Below are 21,627 nucleotides of genomic sequence, written 5' to 3' on the forward strand. Positions count from 1 at the left end.
TCTCTCTCCCTTTCTCTGCTCCTCCCCCACTTGTGCTTTCCCGCTTTCAAAATTTAAAAAAAAAAAAAAAAAAAAAAAAGTTACTCCAGCCGGTGACTTGAAGTTGAAGCCAATGCTTATTTCCCATGTGAAAATCCTAGGGCCGTTAAGAATTATATGGCACTTACTCTGCCTATGGTCTATAAATGGAACATAGCCTTGATGATAGCACATCTATTTACAACATGATTTACTGAGTATTTTAAGCCTAGTATTGAGACCTACTGCTCAGAAAAAAAGATTTCTTTAAAAGAGTGACTGTTTATTGGCAATGTACCTGGTCACCCAAGATCTCTGTGGGAGATGTACAAGATTAATGGTAGTTTCTTTCTTTTCTTTTCTTTCTTTCTTTCTTTCTCTCCTTCTTTCTTTCTCTTTTTAACATTTATTTTTGAGAGAGAGGCAGAGCATGAGTGGGGGAGGGACAGACAGAGAGGGAGACACAGAATGTGAAGCAGGCTCCAGGTTCTGAGCTGTCAGCACAGGGCTCGAACTCACCAGCTGTGAGATTGTGACCTGAGCCCAAGCTGGCCACTTAACTGAGTTACCCAAGCGCTCCAGATTAATGGTATTTTAATGCCTGCTAACATAACATCCATTCTGTAGCCCATGGATCAAGGAATCATTTGGACTTTCAAGTCCTATTTGAGAAATACATTTTGTAAGGTATAGCTGCCATAGACAGTAATTCCTCTGATGGACCTGGGCAAACTGAAATCCTTCTGGAAAAGATGCACCACTCTAGATGCCATTAAGAACATCTGTGATTCGTCGCAAGTAATCAAAATATCAACACAACCAAGTTTGCAAGAAGCTGATTTCAACCCTCAAGGATGACTTTGAGGAAACTTCAGTGGAGGAAGTAACTGCAGATGTGGAAACAACAAGAGAACTGGAATAAGTGGAGGCTATATACATATAACTGAATGGCTGCAATCTCATGATAAAACTGTAATGGGTGAGGAGTTGCTTCTTATGGATAAGAAAGTGGCTTCTTGAGATGGAATCTACTCCTGGTGAAGATGCTGTGAAGATTGTTGAACTGACAACAAAGGACTTAGAATATTCCATAAACTTAGTTGATAAAGCAGCAACAGGGTTTGAGAAGATAGACTCCTCTATTTTGAAAGAAGTCTATTGTGGGTAAAATGCTATCAAACAGCATTCATTGCTACTGAGAAATCATTCGTGAAAGGAAGTCAACTGATGAGGCAAACTTCACTGTTGTCTTATTTTTAGAAACTCCATAGCCACTCCAACTGCCATACCAAGCATTCAACAGTCACCAATACCGAGGCCAGACCCTCCACCAGGAAAGAGATTACTACTTGCTGAAAGCTCAGATGATAGTTAGCGCTTTTTAAGCAATAAAGTATTTTTAAATTAAAGATATGTGTATGTTTTTTTGAGACATAATGCTATCACACACCTGACAGACTACAGTACAGTGTCAACATAACCTTTACATGCACAGGGGAAACAAACTCATTTGATTCACTTAACTGCAATAATGGCTTTACTGCAGTGGTCTGGAACTGAAGCCACAGTATCAGATATGTCTGTATCAACCTGATGAAAAAGGTGGTATAACCCACTCCCACTGTAAGCTGAGGAAGTGAGTTTACTGAGGATAAGTTGCCCGTGGTCTCACAGTGAGAAAATTAGAGAATGAGAATGCAAGCCCCAGTTCCAGCATTCAAGGTTTCAGCTGTTCTGGTGCACCGCCTATTTGGAATTAGCCTGAAGGGGCCAACTATTACTTTGTTTCTTTGTGTGCAAAACTTACTTGGAGTAGTGCTTACAGTTCTTTTATTTTTTCCAGGTTTGGAAAATCCATCTGTGTAGAGAGGCCTCTTTTTTTCCGAAGGAACCTTTGAATCTTCATTACCTGAATCCAAAGATACACAAATGATGAAAGATTCCAAAACAAGTTCTTCCAATTAAGAAATATCTAGGGGTGCCTGGGTGGCTCAGTCGGTTAAGCGTCCGACTTCAGCTCAGGTCACGATCTCGCGGTCCGTGAGTTTGAGCCCCGCGTCGGGCTCTGGGCTGATGGCTCAGAGCCTGGAGCCTGCTTCCAATTCTGTGTCTCCCTCTCTCTCTGCCCCTCCCCCGTTCATGCTTTGTCTCTCTCTGTCTCAAAAATAAATAAACGTTAAAAAAAAAAAAAAAAAAAAAAGAAATATCTAGAAGGTAACATGGGGCATTTTCATTTGACAGGGTCTGCCAAAGTGGTGGAAAAAATGAGCACAAAGAATGAGTTACAGCATCACTACAATTTTAGCTCATATGCTTCAAGTAGCCAAAAATTTTATGCTTCCTGTACAGAGGTTATATAAATATATCAGAAATTTAAGAACACTTTTTCAAAATTTTGCTATGAACAGATTATTGTTATAACAAGAACGATACAATCACAAAATCCTGGGGCACCTGGCTGGCTCAGTTGGTTGAGTGTGCGACTCTTGATGTTGGGGTTACGTTCAAGCCCCACATTGGGGTGTAGAGATTACATGAAAACAAAATCTTGGGGAGCCTGGGTGGCTCAGTCGGTTAAGCAGCCGACTTCGGCTCAGGTCATGATTTCGCGGTCCGTGAGTTCAAGCCCCGTGTCGGGCTCTGTGCGGACAGCTCAGAGCCTGGAGCCTGTTTCAGATTCTGTGGCTCCCTCTCTATGACCCTCCCCCGTTCATGCTCTGTCTTTCTCTGTCTCAAAAATAAATAAACGTTAAAAAAAAAACAAAAAACAAAAAACAAAATCTTAAAAAAAAATTACACAGGGGCGCCTGGGTGGCTCAGTGGGTTAAGCGTCCGACTTCGGCTCAGGTCATGATCTTGCGGTGAGTTCAAGCCCCATGTCGGGCTCTGTGCTGACAGCTCAGAGCCTGGAGCCTGTTTCAGATTCTGTGTCTCCCTCTCTCTCTGACCCTCTCCCATTCATGCTCGGTCTCTCTCTGTCTCAAAAATAAATAAACGTTAAAAAAAAAAAATTACACAATCCCACCAAGCAAATAAACACCATTAGCATTTTGACATATTTCCTCAGGTCCTCTGCTTCTATACTTGTTTTGTTTTTGTTCTTTAAATCCAGCTGAAATCATGGTGTATACATTTGTGACTTTCCCTCACTGACTTTCCCTCCTTCACCACTTTCCACATTCTGCCATCTTTTCAATTTGAGGCAATCTACTAAAAAATATCCAGGGGTGCCTATGTGGCTCAGTCAGTTAAGCGTCCAACTCTTGGTTTCAGATCAAGTCGTGATTTCATGGTTAAGGAGTTCAAGTCCCACATCTGGCTCAGGGCTGACAGCAGGGAAGCTGCTTGGGATTCTCTCTCTCCCTCTGCCCCTCCCTTGCTCTCTCTCAAAATAAATAAAGATAAATAAATATCTCTATCTCTATCTATCTATCTATCTATCTATCCATCCATCCATCCATCCGTCCAAGTGGATTTTCAATAAATGGTACTTATTTATAAATATGTCACTCATCCTGAAGGTGACCCAATACATCCATAAAATATACAAGAATGACTGGATAGAGCACGAAGGACTGCAGAGGCTTCTGCTTGGACCTTGGCTCTAAAACCAGAAAGGAAAAGTTCCATGAAATAGAGGATATTTAGAGTCAGAATCACTCCTCACCAGATTATTATAAATAATAAAATATTATAAATAGAAAAATAGCAACTTCACAAGGAGCAACTTACCAGTGTGATAACCTGCTAACAAGCCATCACCTGTGCCTTCTACGGGTGCTGATGGGAGGACCACCCTGCAGGATTCCTACCCTAAGTGCATGATCCAAATCTAAACCTCAGCACACATTAGACAAACCAAGGCAGAGGACTTCCAAAACTGGCCTATGTTAAAAAATATAAACTGTTGGGGCGCCTGGGTGGCGCACTCGGTTAAGCGTCCGACTTCAGCTCAGGTCACGATCTCGTGGTCCGTGAGTTCGAGCCCCGCGTCGGGCTCTGGGCTGATGGCTCAGAGCCTGGAGCCTGCTTCCGATTCTGTGTCTCCCTCTCTCTCTGCCTCTCCCCCATTCATGCTCTGTCTCTCTCTGTCTCAAAAATAAAAAAAAAAAAAAAGTGAAAAAAATATATATATATAAACTGTTAAAAAACTATTAAAAAATTTAACTGTTTGGTTGACTAGGCAAAAGGTCTTTGTACCTGTGTCTGGAGTAGGCCAGAAGGAGTTGATGGACAAAACATGGACTCTCCTCATCAAGAAGCAATCAACTACCCTAAGCTTTCCAGCTACCACTCTTACTCTGGTTTTTCCACAATACGGAAGAGGTCTCAAAGGCTTAAACTTTTGTTTTCATTGTAGACACTTAGGAGTTCTACAGCATGGTGTTATGGGTTGAACTATGTTCCTCAAAAAGTTATGAAGCCTTAACTTGTAGTAACCATGATGTGACCTCAAGAAAAAGGGTCTATTTTGTGGTACTTTGTTATGGCAGTCCTAGGAAATGAGCGCACATGGCTACCCCCCAGGAATTTCAGGGTTTTTTTTGTTTGTTTTTTTGGTTTTTTACTTATTTGACATACCATCTGTTCTACCTTTTCCTGAGGAAACTGCATTCTCCTCTCCTTGGCTCTCGTCTGGTGGTGAAGGAACTTCTCCAACCGTTCTGAGTTTCTGGTTTTCCTGCTTCTCTTGATTCTGGAATTCAATGGGATCACTTATCTTTATCTCTGAATGATCCTGGTACAATTTTAAAAGGGAATGAATTATTTAAATAAGAAGTCACCACTGCCTTCCAAAAATAGGCACCCAAATTGCAAAGAAGGAAGACGAGTAGGAGAATTAGGTTTCTGAGTGACAGATTGGCTCTTGAGAATGTGAATTTGGGAATAGGACAGACATATGAGGGACCACTGAAAAGCATAAATGCCAAGATTCGATCTCTTAGGGATGAGAAATTAACAAATAATCTAAATGGATAGTCTAATGACTGAGGGAGTATACAGAGCTAGAAAATAAAAATTAGGACTGTGTCTTGTAAAGTTATATTTGCATAAGAAGACAAAAAAGAAGAATAAAATCAGAGTCCTCTCAAGGCAAGTGAAGCAAGCGAAGGAAGCCCCTGGCTAATCATATGACTATTCTGCTGAAAGATCAACCCAAGAGTGATCACTAGGTCTGAGGCCAGTTGAAAAGAAAAAAAAACCACCTTATTTGATGCTGGTTTTTCTTTCCTTCTTACTTACTACTCATCATTAAGTGAATACTTTCATATTTATTCAACAAATACTTAATTTGTGCTTAATCCTAAGTGCTTCCCAAGAGCCAGTACTCAGAGTGTGATGAGGACCAGCTTAGACTTGGGTCTGAGCTTTCATGGACCTCACAGCATGCAGAATTTACAACCATCTGGTACCATAAAGGAATTCAGAGAAAGCTTCGTAAGAATACACCAATTTTGACACAGGCAGTACCCAAAATGTTCACACTTCTATTCACCTGGGAGTCAGGGTTTCTGTGGACTGTCCTGCGCCTTCTCCTCATTTTGGTGACATGGTCAACTGGCAACCTCTCAGCTTGTTCCTGGCTGCTGATCTGCATCTCAGCCTCATCACAAGAGAATGCAGAAATTTGACTTCCATCCTGAAGAGAAAGACATTAATCTGCCATGTCCTATTTTTAGAGTTATGATGTTCACGAAGAATCAGAATTTAAACTGAATAAAAAAACTATTTTACAAAAGGTAATTTTAATACTCTCTTGTACTGAATTATAGTCCAGGACAAGAATTTTAGAGTATTCCAAAAGAAATAATCACATTTAACAACCCCAGCTTGAAAAAAATAGTGTAAGAAAGCATTCAATGTTTTCTTAGTGTAATTAAGCCAATTAGCATTAATTTTTTGAGTATATGCTATTTGACAGGCAGTATGCTCTAACTAATAATTACAGCTAATATCACATCTTTACTGGGCTTAGTGTTTATACAGGTTATCTCATTCATTCCTCAAAGCCTAGGACATAGGTAGTAACATTATCCCCAGTTTACAGATGGAAAAATTGAGGCTCAGAGTCCAAAGTAACTTGTCAAGGCCAAAATAAGGGAGTAAGGTAAGAACAGCACCTGTACAACCATAAACTAAAAGTAAAGAGCTAAATTATCACAACAGGGTGATAAAGGTACCAAAAGATAACATACAAACTTGCTTATTTTATAAGAACTCATTGAGGGCCTGGGTGGCTCAATCGATTAAGCATCTGACTCTTGATTTTGGCTCAGGCCATGATCTTGCTGTTTGGGAGTTCAAGCCCCATGTTGGACTCTGCACTAACAGTGCAGGGCTTGCTTGAAATTCTGTCTCCCTCTCTCTCTGTGCCTGCCTCTATCTCTGTCTCTCAATAAACATTTAGGAAAAAAAAAAAAAGCACAGTATAATATTTGCACTTATTAGTATTAATGGCGGAAGACTGGATTCATTATTCAACACATGATACAGAGACAACGATGCTTTTTATCTTTGTGGGGAGGGCAAGGAACCTTAGTTCTTTCACACCAAAAGGAAATGTGGATGGGTACAAGATTTAAATGTAGAAAGGAAACTATAAAAGCACTAGGAAATTGGGGTATGTGGGTGGCTCGGTTGGTTGAGCGTCTGATTTCAGCTCAGGTCAAGATCTCACAGCCCATGAGTTCGAGCCCCACATCTGGCTCTGTGCTGACACTTCAGAGCCTGGAGCCCTGCTTTGGATTCTGTGTCTCCCTCTCTCTCTGCCCCTCCCCTGCTCCCTCTCTCTCTCTAAAATAAAATAAATGTTAAAAAAAAAAAAAAAAAAAAAAGCCCTAGGAAACAAAATAGGTGAATATATTATCATGAGTATGAGGAAGGCCTTCTTAAACATGTTCTCTTACCTGAAGACTATAAAGGATAGGCTTGATCTGTTCCTGGTGTTTTTGTTTTTAGAAAAATTCAAACGTTTTTAAATAAACTAGTATTAGACACATACGGCTAAAAAAAAAAAATCCAGTACTGAAAAGAGTATAATGGAAAGCAATTGTTTCTCTGCCCTACCCTTCCCATTTCTAGGGCTTAACTTCAGGTAGTCATTTATGTATCACTCGTGATTTGCTAGTGGGATATTCATTTGTATTTTCAGTCGCTATGTTTAGTGCCTCTCATATACTGAAATCTAGCTCCTGCCCCACTCTCACCTCCCATCTTCTTCCTGACAGCATGCCACCACCTCAGTCATTCTACGAGTCACCTTTGCTGCTTTAAAGATTCTAAGCCTTTCAATCTTGTCTCACAACTACACAGTATATCCTGTAAATTCCAAGTGCCGCATCCTTATGCTTCCCTTCATTTTGTCCTCCTTTTCTCGCTCACTGTCATCTATTTCTCTTTAAGTTGTGAACATTTATAGCTTGTTACATAACCTTAATTGAACCATCTGTTCCTTGTCTGTGTGCCTGGATTCCAAGAGCTAACAAATCATTAAGTTCTTAAAGCTTTTGTTGTTTTCTTGATCATCTCAGTCTCCTTTAGGGTCTTTTTATTTATCTTAAGCTCTCTCACACTGGTGACTGGTGCTGTCTATCCTATTTCAAAACAAGGAAGACCTCATTAGAGGCTTGGATGTTTGGGAGGGCCTGTTACCTGGTGCAATCTGATGTACAAGGGTCCTTAGGTGGGGAAGAAGCTATTATGTAGAAGAATCCTTGAATGCCAGAAGGCAGAGGACTTTGCTTAATAACACTGACTTTCCTTACTGAGAAACCTTCCAATATTACAAACTGTAGTTTGTAGTGACACCTGGTGCTCTGCTTGTGGAAGTGGTGGGGTGAATGTTTTATATCCTGATTTTTCAATCCATTTCACTATGGTGCCTGGACCCCACCCCCTGAGAGTTGATTTGGTTGGCCTGGGTTTGGTAAGACCTATGTATCAGCATATTTTATTTATTTTGAGAGAGAAAGAGTGTTAGTGGGGGAGGGGCAGAGAGGAGGAGAGAAGGGGAGAGAGGGAGAGAGAGAGAAAGAATCCCAGCAGGCTCCATGCTCAGTGCATAGCCCGATGCAAGGCTCAACTGAACGACCCTGAGATCATGACCTGATAGGAAATCAAGAGTCAGACACTCAAATGACTGAGCCATCCAGGTGCCCCAATTTATCAGCATTTTTAAAAATCTCCCCAAATGATTCTCCCATACATCCTGCAATAAGAACCATAATATAAAACAAATTTATGGGGAGGCAAAGAATAAGAAGGTTTTGAGAATGCCAGGTTTTAGAGGTAAAACATTACAGAAGTAAAATAGTTCCAAGTCATAAAGGGTCCAGGATATGCCAAGGAAGAGGATGGCTGATGAAGAGTGGGAAGCAAAGTTACAGGAGTGAGGGAACAAGCAGGCAAGGACAGTAAAGAACATCCATATGGACCTGTGAATTCATTCCAAAGAAAGTCAGGGCATGAGGGGACGAGGAAGACAGCAAGACACCAAATACCAGAAAGCAACCAGGGAGTCGGCAAGTGACAGCTGAAAACAGATAAGCATAAATTCAAAGAAACAAGGATACATGAGAATAGGAAGATGCTATCTGTATCCCACCTCCCAACTCCCTGGATAGTCATGGGGAAGCAAAAGAAACTGCTTCCACTGTAAAAGTGTTGCCCTTGGGTTACCTGTATTTCTGGAATCTAAAGAGATACTTTTTTTAAGTTTACTTATTTGTGAGAGAGAGAGAGTGATCGAGTGAGAGAGCAGGAGAGGGGCAGAGAGAGATGGAAAGGGAGAAAATCCCAAGTAGGCTCTGCACTGTTGCACTGTCAGTGCAGAGCCCCACAGGCATTTAACCGACTGAGCCACCCAGGGGCCCCAAGAGATGCTCTTAAAGTACTTATTTATCTCTCCCACAGGGACTCCCTTATTAACAGAGTGCAAGACAGGTCCCCTAATTGTCCTTTTTTTTATGTTTTAATGTTTATTCATTTTTGAGAGACAGAGAGGGAGGGAGGGAAGGGCACATAAGCATGGGGGTAGGGGCAGAGAGAGAGAGAGAGAGAGAGAGAGAGAGAGAGAAGAGACAGAATCCAAAGCAGGCTCCAGGCTCCCAGCTGTCAGCACAGAGTACCACAGGGCTTGAACTCACCAACCTCAAGATTATGACCTGAGCCAAAGTTGGATGCTTAACCAACTGAACCACCCAGGCACCCCTTTAACTGTCCTAGTTAGAAGCCTGTTAGCCCAACTCCCAGAGATTGCTTATTTTTCTTTAATGTTTATTTTTGAGCCAGACAGAGATAGCACAAGCAGGGGTGGGGCAGACACAGAGAGGGAAATACAGAATCTGAAGCAGGCTCCAGGCTCTGAGCTGTCAGCGCAGATTTCAACATGGGGTTCGAACCCACAAACCATGAGATCATGACCTGAGCCAAAGTCAGAGGCTTATCTCACTGAGCCACCCAGGCACCCCTGAGATTGCTTGTTTTAATCCCATGCATTTTATGTTAGTCTGGGAGGCTGACAGTGATCAGGAAGGTATGTTCATTCCTGAATGCACCATGATGTACCTATAATACACTTGTCTAAATCCAAGACTGATGAGGCGCATCTGGTTTAGACAACGGAATCCTTGGCACACAGCCACACTAACCCACATACAGCACTTCCCCAACCCATATAGTTAAGGCTGACCTACAGTGTGAGAATAAGGCTTCCAAAATGTGCCATGTCCCACTCACTCAGATGTGATCCATACCTGTGCACTCCCCTAGGTGATGATTTGGGGGGGTCTGGAAGTTTGCACATCTATCAATCCTTGGTAACATTAATGATCTCTTTGCCATGCATTTGGACTGTGTTGACTCTTTCTGTAGCCTTAGTAAATAAACTCTGTCTATATCAGGTCCCTCATCAATCTAAGCTCACTATTGATATATTAAGAATTCTTGGGGCTCCTGGGTGGCTCAGTTGGTTGAGCATCTGACTTCAGCTCAGGTCATGATCTCAGAATTCTCTCTCCCCACCCCACCCTTGCCCTTTCCTCTACTTCCTTGCTCTCTCACGATAAAGTAAAAAAAGAATTCTGACTTAGGAATTCTTTATCTGATTCATGCTTTTGTGAAATTTTTTCAAAATGAAATGGCCCAAAATGCAGAATTTGAAAATAGGATAATTTTAAATTTCGTCCATTAATTGTTATCCAAACTAAAATCTTGATTTCAAATGGCACTACAATCAAGTTTCCTATATATGGAAGCAAGGGAGGGAGGAAAGAGATGGGAAGGGAGGGGAGGGGCAAATGGGAAGATGGGGGTACAGGTGGGGGGGGAGAGGGGGCAAGAGGTGGGGGCAGATTGAGAGTAATATGATGTAGAATCTTAAAGCTAGAATTCAAAATTAATCCTTTTTTTTCTGTTTTAAGTTAATTAAACCAGGAGCCAAAAGAATTTTAAATATTAATAGTTTTAAATGTTTATAACTTGGAATATAATTATAGAGATGACAAATACAGAGAGGGGAAAAATTACATTTTCGGTTCATTTTTATATTTACCTTCATTTCCAGATAGATAATGGATGCTCTTCAAAGCCCGGGGCCGTAAGGCCTTTCCCTATTTTCCTCCATTTCAAGTTTAGAATCCTGGCTCTGTCAAAACCTTTGGTGTAGGTCTGAGACAGACAGGAAAGGCTCTCTCCCATTAGCTCTGGTTTACAGTTCACCACACAGGGCACTTTCACAAGCCCTACTCACAGACCCTTTGACTCTTAACATTCAATTCAGCCAAGCAGATGTTATTTCCATTTTAAAGAACAGAAAACTAAGAATCTAGTCATTTGAGTTTTCCAAGATGACACAAAAAGAAACGACAACTGCTATTTAACCTGGATTTTTTGGGTTTCAAATCCTGTTCCTTCCCTGCTCATCCAAGGCTAGTTCTTGTAATGACTGCCAACTAATAATTAACCTTTGCATTTGTATGAGAACATCTTATTCAACAGATTACCTGCTATATGCAGTTTCTCTATAACAAACAGTTATTATGAAAGGATTTACTATTACCAGTAATTATCTCTTTGGGGTAAATATCACGTCTTAAGTCATCACTCATTAACTAAATATAATTGTTTTAATATTTAATATGTGATAAAAATATTACTTACCTGATTCTCATTTTCTTTTTTTGCTTCATGTTGAAGGTGGACTTTCAAGGCTTTTAATAATTTGCCTGCCTGCAGGAAGGTTAAAGACTTTATCAGTAGGGCCAAAAATCAAGTAAGCAAGAAAGATAATAACCTATCTTTCCCATTTTTGAGGATAATTATTCTCCTGGTCTTGTATTCCTCAAGGCAGCCTCTGGGCAGCCTCTGGGAACAGAAAGATGACCAACACAGAATTGGCCCCACATAGATTTCACACCAGAACGGGGAAGCGAGACAGGGAAAGAGGAAAGGACCACAGAGGCACGGGGCTAAGAACCAGCATGGGGAGGCCTAGGCTATTGTACAGAAACACAAATGGGCACAGTCACCAAGATCTGGACCACGAGTCAGGGTCAACTTCAGGAGGTAACCAGACACACCAGTTCTAAGACAAAGACATGATGTCTGTAGCTGCTGAGGTGTGAAGGATGAACAGGACAGCAGTGGCTACAAGGAAGAGGTAAAGAAATCACATGGGAAGGCAAGAATGAGGGTGGTTTGTGGAACTTGAATTCAAAGTGGCCAGAGCATGGAGCTGCTGGAGGGATGGTGAGAGAAGACCCTGGGAAAGTGGGCAAGGACCAATCCTGCCAGGCCTTATAAGCCTCTTGAAAATACAAACTTTACCCTTAGAGTAAAGGGCATTGTCTGAAGAGTCTGCAGCAGCACAGGTTTTTACCAATTTTGCTTTATTCAAAACTGTCCCACTCTGGTAGGACATTGTGCAGGATGTACTTGATGGCAGGAAGACAAAGTCAGGAAAGCATCTGGAAAGCTGTTGTAGGAAACTAGAAAGGACTGTGGCCTGAACTAGAGCAGGGTTAAGGCACTATGGACAGATTCAAAACCTTTTTAAGAAGTAAAATCAGTATGAACATAGGGGTTGAGGAATAGTGAAACTTTATTACACCTAAGTTTCTGGCTTGGGCATCTCATGGAACATGGTGGGGGTCTCTCAGATGAAGAATGCCAAATACAGGCAGGCTTATAGAGAAGGATGGTTAAAGGGCTCCTGAGGAAAGGGACTCCTATTTTCTCTTTCCAGTCCAGGAAACCTCCCATTCTTGAAAGAGAAATATCAGGGGCGCCTGGGTGGCTCAGTCGGTTAAGCGTCCGACTTCGGCTCAGGTCATGATCTCAGTCTGAGTTCGAGCCCCGCGTCGGGCTCTGTGCTGACAGCTCAGAGCCTGGAGCCTGCTTCTGATTCTGTGTCTCCCCCTCTCTGCCCCTTCCCTGCTCACACTCTGTCCCTCTCTGTCTCAAAAATAAATAAACATTAGAAGTTTAAAAAAAAAAAAGAAAAAAGAAAAAAGAAAAAAAAAAAAGAGAAATATCAATCTGATTGGTTATGTTTTCTTGTGCTGTGAAAGATCAAGCATACTGGTTATGTTGTCTTTTCCTCCTCCTCCACTCAGCCAGGCAGTTGAAAATCAGAGATTTCCTTCTCAAGGTGGGCTCAGCCACCACTTCTCATACCATTTATCATTGGCCATGTGTCCAGGAGAGAACATCAGAGATCCAGATTTGGTTTAGGCTGTAGGGGACAGGAGAGGCTGTGCTTAGGGTGTGAAGCCCATCCTCCAGCCCGGTTCACCAGTATGCCCTATAAGTTATTAGTCACCATACTGGCTAGTAATAGAGTGGTACCTATTTTCTACCTGCTGTTGTTTCTTGAACCTAAGGGTCTTCTCTGTGAAGGGGATGATTGGCATGGCAAAATTGAGGCATTCTTGGTTCTTCTATCAAATTTTTGCCACCACTTCATTGGGTTTTATCTTTTTTTTTTTTTTTTGGTGGTGAGAACACTTCACCTAAGATCTACCTTAGCAAAATAATAATAATAATAATAATAATAATAATAATAATTTAAGAGGTAAAGAGAATGTAAGTTGGGGGAGAGGGGCAATGGGAGAGAGAGAATCTTAAGCAGGCTCCACGCTCAGCACAGAGCCTGAAGCAGGGCTCCATCCCATGAGCGTGAAATCATTACCAGAGCCAAAATCAAGAATCAGACACTCAAACAACTGAGCCACCCAGGTGTCCCTAGCTTAGCAAATTTTTAAATATACGATATAATATTGTTTGTCATAGGTTCGAAGTTGTACAGGTTTCCAGAACACTCCTTAAAATGCCACGAAAATACCAAGCTTGTGATAATGATGAAACGAGGTGCCTGTGGCAGAGCCAAGTCAGGGCATCTAGCTGACTGATGTTATGGGGTGATGCTCACAAGAACCAAGCAGGAAGTGCAGGTGTTAGTATACACATGCATTCACTCAACAAGCACTTATCATGCTGCACACTGTCCCAGGCACTGGAGAGAGAGTGGTAAATGAGACAGACAAGGTCCCCGCTCCCCAGGAACCTCTACTGATGGACCAGTGGGGAAACAGACTTTCTTAAAATTTCATTTAAAAAAAATTTTTCCCCCAACGTTTATTTACTTTTGAGAGACAGAGTGTGAGTAAGGAAGGGGCAGAGAGAGAGGGAGACACAGAATGCAAAGCAGGCTCCAGGCTCTGAGCTGTCAGCACAGAGCCCAATGCAGAGCTCAAACTCATGAACTGAGATCATGACCCGAGCCCAAGTCAGACACTTAACTGAATGAGCCACCCAGGCGCCCCTAAAATTTCATTTCAAGAGAAAGAGAGCTCAAATGGGGAAGAAGGGCAGAAGGCAAGAGAGAATTTCAAGGAGGCTCCATGCTCAGCACAGGGCCCCACATGGGGCTCGATCTCATGACCCTAGGATCATGACCTGAGCCAAAGAGTCAGACACTCAACTGACTCCTGAGCCACCCAGGTGCCCCAGCTGTTTTCTTTTTTAAACATTTCCCTCCAAATCAGGATCAAACCAAGTATGTCACCTTACATTTGCAGGAGTCTGGATTTTATTTTAGGTGTGAAGGAAGTCAATCACCTTGATTACCAAGAGACTACTACAGTGAGTCAAGAGTACAGGTGGGAAAGCAGCAGGCTGAGGCAGTGGTCAAGGGAAGAGGGTGTCTGGCCCAGGTCTGCAGCACTGGAGATGGTGTCCAGATGTCAGATTTCAGGAGTAATTGGGAGGAAGAGGCTACGAGGATGGATGTGGATCATGAAGAGAAGAATCAAGAGTGTTCTAATGTGAGACCCCACTAAAAAGGAGAACTATAGATCCATTTCCCTGATGAACATGGATGCAAAATCCTCAACAAGATATTAGCCAACCAGATCCAACAATACATTAAAAAAATTATTCACAACGATCAAATGGGATTTATTCCTGGGATGCAGGGCTTGTTCAATATCCGCAAAACCATGTGACTCATCACATCAATAAAAGGACAAGAACCATATAATCCTCTCAATAGATGCAGAGAAAGCATTTGACAAAATACAGCATCCTTTCTTGATAAACACCCTCAAGAAAGTAGGGATAGAAGGATCATACCTTGAGATCATAAAAGCCATATATGAACGACCCAGAGCTAATACCATCCTCCATGGGGAAAAACTGAGAGCTTTCCCCCCAAGGTCAGGAACAAAACAGAGATGCCCACTCTCGCCACTGTTACTCAACATAGTATTGGAAGTCTTAGCCTCTGCAATCAGACATCACGAAGAAATAAAAAACATCCAAATCAGCAAGGAGGAGGTCAAACTTTCACTCTTCGCAAATTACATGATACTCTATGGAAAACCCAAAAGATTCCACCAAAAAACAGCTAGAACTGATTCATGGATTCGGCAAAGTTGCAGGATATAAAATCAATGCACAGAAATCACTTGCATTCCTATACACCAACAATGAAGCAACAGAAAGGGAAATCAAGGAATTGATCCCATTTACAATTGCCCCCAAAACCATAAAATACCTAGGAATAAGTCTAACCAAACAGGTGAAAAATCTATACACTGAAAACTACAGAAGGCTTATGAAAGAAATTGAAGATGACACAAATAAATGGAAAAAGATTCCATGCTCCTGGATAGGAAGAACAAATATTGTTAAAATGTCAATACTACCCAAAGCAATCTACATATTCAGTGCAATCTCTATCAAAATAACACCATCATTCTTCACAGAGCTAGAACAAATGATCCTAAAATTTGTATGGAACCAGAAAAGACCCCCAATAGCCAAAGCAATCTTGAAAAAGAAAACCAAAGCAGGAGGCATCACAATCCCAGACTTCAAGCTATACTACAAAGCTGTAATCATCAAGACAGTATGATACTGGCACAAAAACAGACATTCAGATCGATGGAACAGAATAGAGAACCCAGAAATGGACCCACAAACGTATGGCCAACTCATCTTTGACAAAGCAGGTAAAAATATCCAATGGAATCAAGACAGTCTCTTCAGCAAGTGGTGCTGGGAAAACTGAACAGCGACATGCAGAAGAATGAACCTGGACCACTTTCTTACACCATACACAAAAATAAACTCAAAATGGATGAAAGACCTAAATGCAAGACAGGAAGCCTTCAAAATCCTTGAGGAGAAAGCAGGCAAAACCTCTCTGTCCTCAGCCACAGCAATTTCTTACTTGACACATCTCCAAAGGCAAAGGAATTAAAAGCAAAAATGAACTGTTGGGACCTCATCAAAATAAAAAGCTTCTGCACAGCGAAGGAAACAATCATCAAAACTAAAAGGCAACCAACAAAATGGGAGAAGATATTTCCAATATCAGATAAAGGGTTAGTATCCAAAACCTATCAAGAACTCAACACCCAAAAAACAAATAATCAAGTGAAGAAATGGGCAAAAGACATGAATAGACACTTCTCCAAGGAAGACATCCAGATGGCCAACTGACACATGAAAAAATGCTCAACATCACTCCTCATCAGGGAAATACAAATCAAAACCACAATGAGATACCACCTCACACCAGTCAGAGTGGCTAAATTTAACAACTCAGGCAACAACAGTTGTTGGCGAGGATGTAGAGGAAGAGGATCTCTTTTGCACTGCTGGAGGGAATGCAAACTGGTGCAGCCACTCTGGAAAACAGTATGGAAGTTCCCCGAAAAATTAAAAATAGAACTACCCTATGACCCAGCAATTGTACTACTAAGTATTTATCCAAGGGATACAGGTATGCTGTTTCAAAGGGACACATGCACCCTAATGTTTATAGCAGCCCTATCGACAATAGCCAAAGTATGGAAAGAGCCCAAATGTTCATCAATGGATGAATGGATAAAGAAGATGTGGCATATATATATAATATATAAATACATATAAAATATATAAACGTGTATATAAAAATTATATATAAATATGTAATATTTATATATATGATTTGTATATATTTATATATATATAAATTGTTTATTTATATTATTTATATATAAATTATATATATTTATATACACATATGTAAATACATATCATACACACACACACAATGGAGTATTACTCGGCAACAAAAAGGAATGAAATCTTGCCATTTCCAACAACATGGAAGGAACTGGAGGGTATTATGCGAAGCAAAATTAGTCAGAGAAAGACAAATATCATATGACTTCACTCCTATGAGGACTTTAAGACACAGAACAGATGAACATAAGGGAAGGGAAGCAAAATTAATATAAAAACAGGTAGGGGGACAAAACATAAAAGACTCTTAAATATGGAGGCAAACAGAGGGTTATTGGAAGGGTTGTGGGAGGAGGGATGGGCTAAAAGGGTAGGGGACATTAGGGAATTACTCCTGAAATCATTGTTGCACTATATGCTAACTAATTTGGATGTATATTAAAAGAGTGTTCTAATGTGGGTTTCAATCATCTACTGAGACTGGGAAGAGATCTTAATTGTTTTGAAGTGGCCATGCTGTTTAAGATGCACTTAAAAATAGGAGTCGGCACCTCAGGAGAGAGGTCCCACTAGAGACATAGAGTCATCAGTTCAATATGAATTTAAAGTTATGATAGTGGATAAGGTCACCTGGGGGAACGCACAGTTAGAGAAAAGACACAACTCTGGGGCACTCTGCATTTAGAAATTTAGCAGAGGAAGAAGCAAGAGAGAAGGCTAGAAGGAAGTGCTGGTAAGATAGGAAAAAACTTATCAAATAAGCCTACAAAAGAAGTGGTTTAAGGAAAAAGGAACATTAGATCCTGCCAAACAGCAGAGGAAGATAGAGATGAACTGTATGCTTGGTAAGGTGCAGAGCATGGTGGCCTTGGTAACAGCAATTACAGTGAAACAGAACAGAGAAATCAGGCAGCAAAGGAAGGACAAGGGGTCATGAGAGAGCTTTGTTTTATTTTAAGATGGGGGATATTACGACCTGATTGCATATATCATCGAAATGAGCAACCAGAGTGGGAGAAACTGATATAGGAGAGAGGAGCTAACTGCAGGCACATAGCCCTGGAAGAGGGAACAGGATCCACAGCACAAATGGCAAGGCTGCCCTCACACAAAGGCAGAGTTCTTGGGGATTGGGGACAGGCGCGGGATGGCTGGATAGTTTGATGGTGGAAAGAGGAGGTAATTCTTAGCTGATTGTGTCTATTTTTCCATGACCTATGAGGAAAAGTCAAATGAGGGAAGGGAGCCAATTTGAGGTGAGAGGATATGAAATAAGGGTCCTCAAAAATAGAGAAGTTAATGACTACCAAGGGAATATAGGGGAATCAAATGCTCATTTTATGATTTATGGTCATAAATTTAAGTTCAGTCAGCAATATCGGGATTTTCTCCAGGCAGGGTCGGCTGGTTAGGTACAAAGATTAAGCACCTAGCCAGGTTTAATCAGGCTTGGAATTTGGGCAGGAGAGGAAGGGGAGCTACAAGAGAATGCAGATGGCGCCAGTCTTTGTAATCTAGGCTTGTTTGTGAGCAGGAAAGCCAGGGCAGGAGTGAGAAGGACCAGTGGCCACACAGTAAATACCAATAACTGACTCCTTCATTGAGACACTACTCTCAATGGTAAAGCACAAAAAAAAGGGCTAAGATTTTTCCTTCTAAATTTATTTTGAATGTTACCATTCTGATGGAATTTATTTAAATCTTATTCTGTTTAGTGTTTTAAAATAATCAAAAAAGGGCTGCCTGGGTGACTCACTTGGGTAAGCATCTGACTCGTGATTTCAGCTCAGGTCATGATCTCAAGGTTCATGGGATCAAGCCCCTTGTCTGGCTCTGCGCTGACAGTGCAGAGCCTGCTTGGGATATTCTCTCTCTCTCTCTCTCTCTCTCTCTCACTCCGCCCTTCCCCTGTTTGCACACACAGTCTCTTTCTAAATAAACATTAAAAAAGTTTTTTAAATCATCAAAATGATCATCTAATCTTGATCACTGCTTAGAGCAATTTGTTCATATTTTGCTTATATACTCTGAACTTAAAAAGCCAACTGATTTAACAAGCTCTTAAGCTGTACAAATCGTAAATAATTTAAAACATTTTAGTTATAAGAAGTTACAATCACATATAAAGTTGAGAGCATAGTCTAATGAACTCCCATGTATCTATCACCCAGTTTCAACAATTATCAACATTCTGTTGTTCTTACTTCATCTTATTACCCTCTCTTTGTCCTAGAATATTTATAGCAAATCCCAGGTGTCATAACATTTCACCTATAAGTACTTGGCATGTATTACAAGAGAGAAGGCCTTAAAAAAAGGGGGGGGGCGCCTGGGTGGCTCAGTCGGTTAAGCAGCGGACTTCGGCTAGGTCATGACCTCGCGGTCCATGAGTTCGAGCCCCGCGTCGGGCTCTGTGCTGACAGCTCAGAGCCTGGATCTTGTTTCAGATTCTGTGTCTCCCTCTCTCTGACCCTCCCCCGTTCATGCTCTCTCTCTCTCAAAAATAAATAAACGTTAAAAAAAAAAAAATTAAAAAAAAAAAGGGGGGAACATAACAATACCATAATACTCCAAACAATTAAAAATATCTTAATACCTAGTCCAAGTTTAATTTTCGTCAACTGTCTCAAAAGTCTCTTTTTATAGTTGGTTATAATCAAGTAGTGTATGGTCAACTTTGGGGAAACAGTACCTCTCAAGAAATATTTATTGAGGGGTGCCTGAGTGGTTGGGTCAGTTGAACATCTGACTCTTGATTTCTGCTCAGGTCATGATCCCAGGGTCATAGGATTGAGCTCCACATCCAGCTCCGTGCTGACCATGGAGCCTGCTTAAGGCTCTTTCTCTGTCCCTCTGCCCCTCTCCCCTGCTTGCTGTCTAAAATAAAAAATAAATTAAAATTTTAGGGTGCCTGGTGGCTCAGTCGGTTGAGTGTCTGACTTTGGCTCAGGTTGTGATCTCACAGTTTGTGGGCTTGAGACCCACATGTGGCTTTGTGCTGACAGTGCAGAGCCTGCTTGGGATTCTCTTTTCTCTCTCTGCCCCACCTCCCACCCCTGATCGTGCTCTCTCTCTCTCAAAAATAAACACCTTAAAAAATTTATGGGGCGCCTGGGTGGCGCAGTCGGTTAAGCGTCCGACTTCAGCCAGGTCACGATCTCACGGTCCGTGAGTTCGAGCCCCGCGTCAGGCTCTGGGCTGATGGCTCAGAGCCTGGAGCCTGTTTCCGATTCTGTGTCTCCCTCTCTCTCTGCCCCTCCCCCGTTCATGCTCTGTCTCTCTCTGTCCCAAAAATAAATAAACGTTGAAAAAAAAAAATTAAAAAAAAAAAAAAATTTAAAAAATCTATTTATTGATACCTACTATGTGCCAGACACTGTGTGCTAGAAAGGCAATGGGGTCTGTGGTGGCCTGAAATACTTTACTATGCCACTCTATAAAAACAGGTGACTAATCAGCTAATGCAGATTAGGTGCCTCAAGAGACTACAGGTGAGGCTTTTAGGAATCTATCTCTCTTGGAATATCTCTTTAGAGATCCAAATGGTTGTGGGGCCTTAATGTCATCCAGAGCTCTGAACTCAGCAAGCCTCCACTGTAACTCTCTTGCCACCCTCTAGGGCATTAATTTAGCACTGCCAAGAAGTGATTGAAAATAATTATTCAGCATCTCCTATATAAAATGCACTGTGCTTAGTGTTGTAAGACTTCCAAGGAACATGGATGAGATTCTTGTTCAAGGAATTTAACTTTTAGTGAAGATAATTTAACACACAAATAACCAGAGGTGAAAGCCTAAAAGTGCTCAAAGAGAGTACTTGAAATTAAACTGTGTTAAAAGCACACAGAATTCCTGGAATTACTGGGGTAGTGGACCTATAGCCAAGGAACTGAAGAGGAGGAGACGAAGTGCCAAGTCAGTGATATTTCTGATGGACTCTGAAGAGCATTTGAAAGTTATTAATGCAAATAAAGAAGAGGGAAAGACAAGGGGATATGGGACCAAAGGACCAAAATTAGCAAAGACAGAAAGAGGGACAAAGGTGTCAGGTGTTCAGAGACCAGTACAGTTTGGATGCTGTCTTGGATAAGATTCCAGCTAGAATGCAGAAAGCTGATGGGATTTAAGGTAAAGAATTAAGGCTTTATGAAATGGTATTGGGGAGCCATTAAAGACTAAAGCTCAGAAATATCTCCAAAGACACTCCTTTATTTAACTAAGCCCCAACAAGTACCTGGGCACTAATTGTTTTGTTTTAATCACTTAAAACCATTTGTAATACCTAATTTAGGCATTCACTCTGTAAATACCACACCCACACCCTGCAGAACAAATCTCGAGTACCCTAAGAATTTTGTGTGAAAACTCCACCGAAGAATATATAAACCCCACTCCCGAAATGAATCCGCACAGTTCCCCCTCGAAGTTTTACAGCCTCGGAGACAAAATTCCAGAGTACGTCCAATAAAACCAAAACAAACAAACGCTTGCGAAGTCAAGGCCTATGTGAGCCCCCAGAAAAGTCAGCCTCAAAATAAGGTGAATACTATGGCTCCCTCTCTGTTTGCCCAGCTGGAGGGACAGCTGCCTCATTCCCCGAGGTTCCCGTTCGGTCTCTTCCCACCACCTCTCCGAGAACGCTCAACCTGCCCCGCGGGTTACCTGCTACGTACCCTCAGGTTAGCCCGGAGGCCCAGACTCTTGGCCAAATTCTGCAGGTCGCTGTATTTGAAGGTGTCCAGCTCCTCAAAGGAGGGTACAGTCATGTCGAGCTGCATCCAAACGACCTGGATAGCACGGACACTCTAAACTAAACAGCACCGTTCAAAGCTCTGGCGCCACTTTGAGCGTTGACTAAACCGAACTTTATAGGGAGTTTAAATTGAAAATGCTGTACTTCTATTGGTTAAAAATGTCTTGAAGGCGGGGTCTCCTGGCGTTGACCAATAGAAACGAAGATTCCCCTCCCAGCAGGCCTGCGATTTTCCCCCACCCCTCATTAACACTTTGGCGCCGAAGGGCGTGTCCAGAAAGCGTGCGCAGGGCAAAGCCTAGGCTCACGGTGTCCAATGAGGATACAGGAACTGTGTGTGGGCG

At 41.7% G+C, this 21,627-nt stretch overlaps 1 protein-coding gene across 4 annotated transcripts in view; it reads right to left on the reverse strand.

Moving 5' to 3' along the window:
* The window catches only part of NUSAP1 (nucleolar and spindle associated protein 1), a 45,684-nt gene extending 24,123 nt beyond the window's left edge, over positions 1 to 21,561 (reverse strand). Inside the window, exons 1-5 of one of the 4 annotated variants that reach the window (XM_045449980.1) lie at positions 21,204 to 21,561; positions 11,179 to 11,247; positions 5,516 to 5,659; positions 4,612 to 4,714; positions 1,826 to 1,927 (exon numbers count right to left, since the gene is read on the reverse strand). In XM_045449980.1, the coding sequence (XP_045305936.1) occupies positions 1,826 to 1,927; positions 4,612 to 4,714; positions 5,516 to 5,659; positions 11,179 to 11,247; positions 21,204 to 21,308 (523 nt within the window). In that variant the 5' untranslated portion in view covers positions 21,309 to 21,561. Of the gene's footprint in view, positions 1 to 1,825; positions 1,928 to 4,599; positions 4,757 to 5,515; positions 5,660 to 11,178; positions 11,248 to 21,203 lie in introns of all 4 variants that reach the window. The other 3 variants (XM_045449979.1, XM_045449978.1, XM_045449977.1) reach the window with 3 other exon arrangements.
* Between the last annotated feature and the right edge of the window lie 66 nt (positions 21,562 to 21,627).

This window comes from Leopardus geoffroyi, chromosome B3, assembly GCF_018350155.1.
Source record: "Leopardus geoffroyi isolate Oge1 chromosome B3, O.geoffroyi_Oge1_pat1.0, whole genome shotgun sequence".
NCBI classification, from domain to species: domain Eukaryota; kingdom Metazoa; phylum Chordata; class Mammalia; order Carnivora; family Felidae; genus Leopardus; species Leopardus geoffroyi.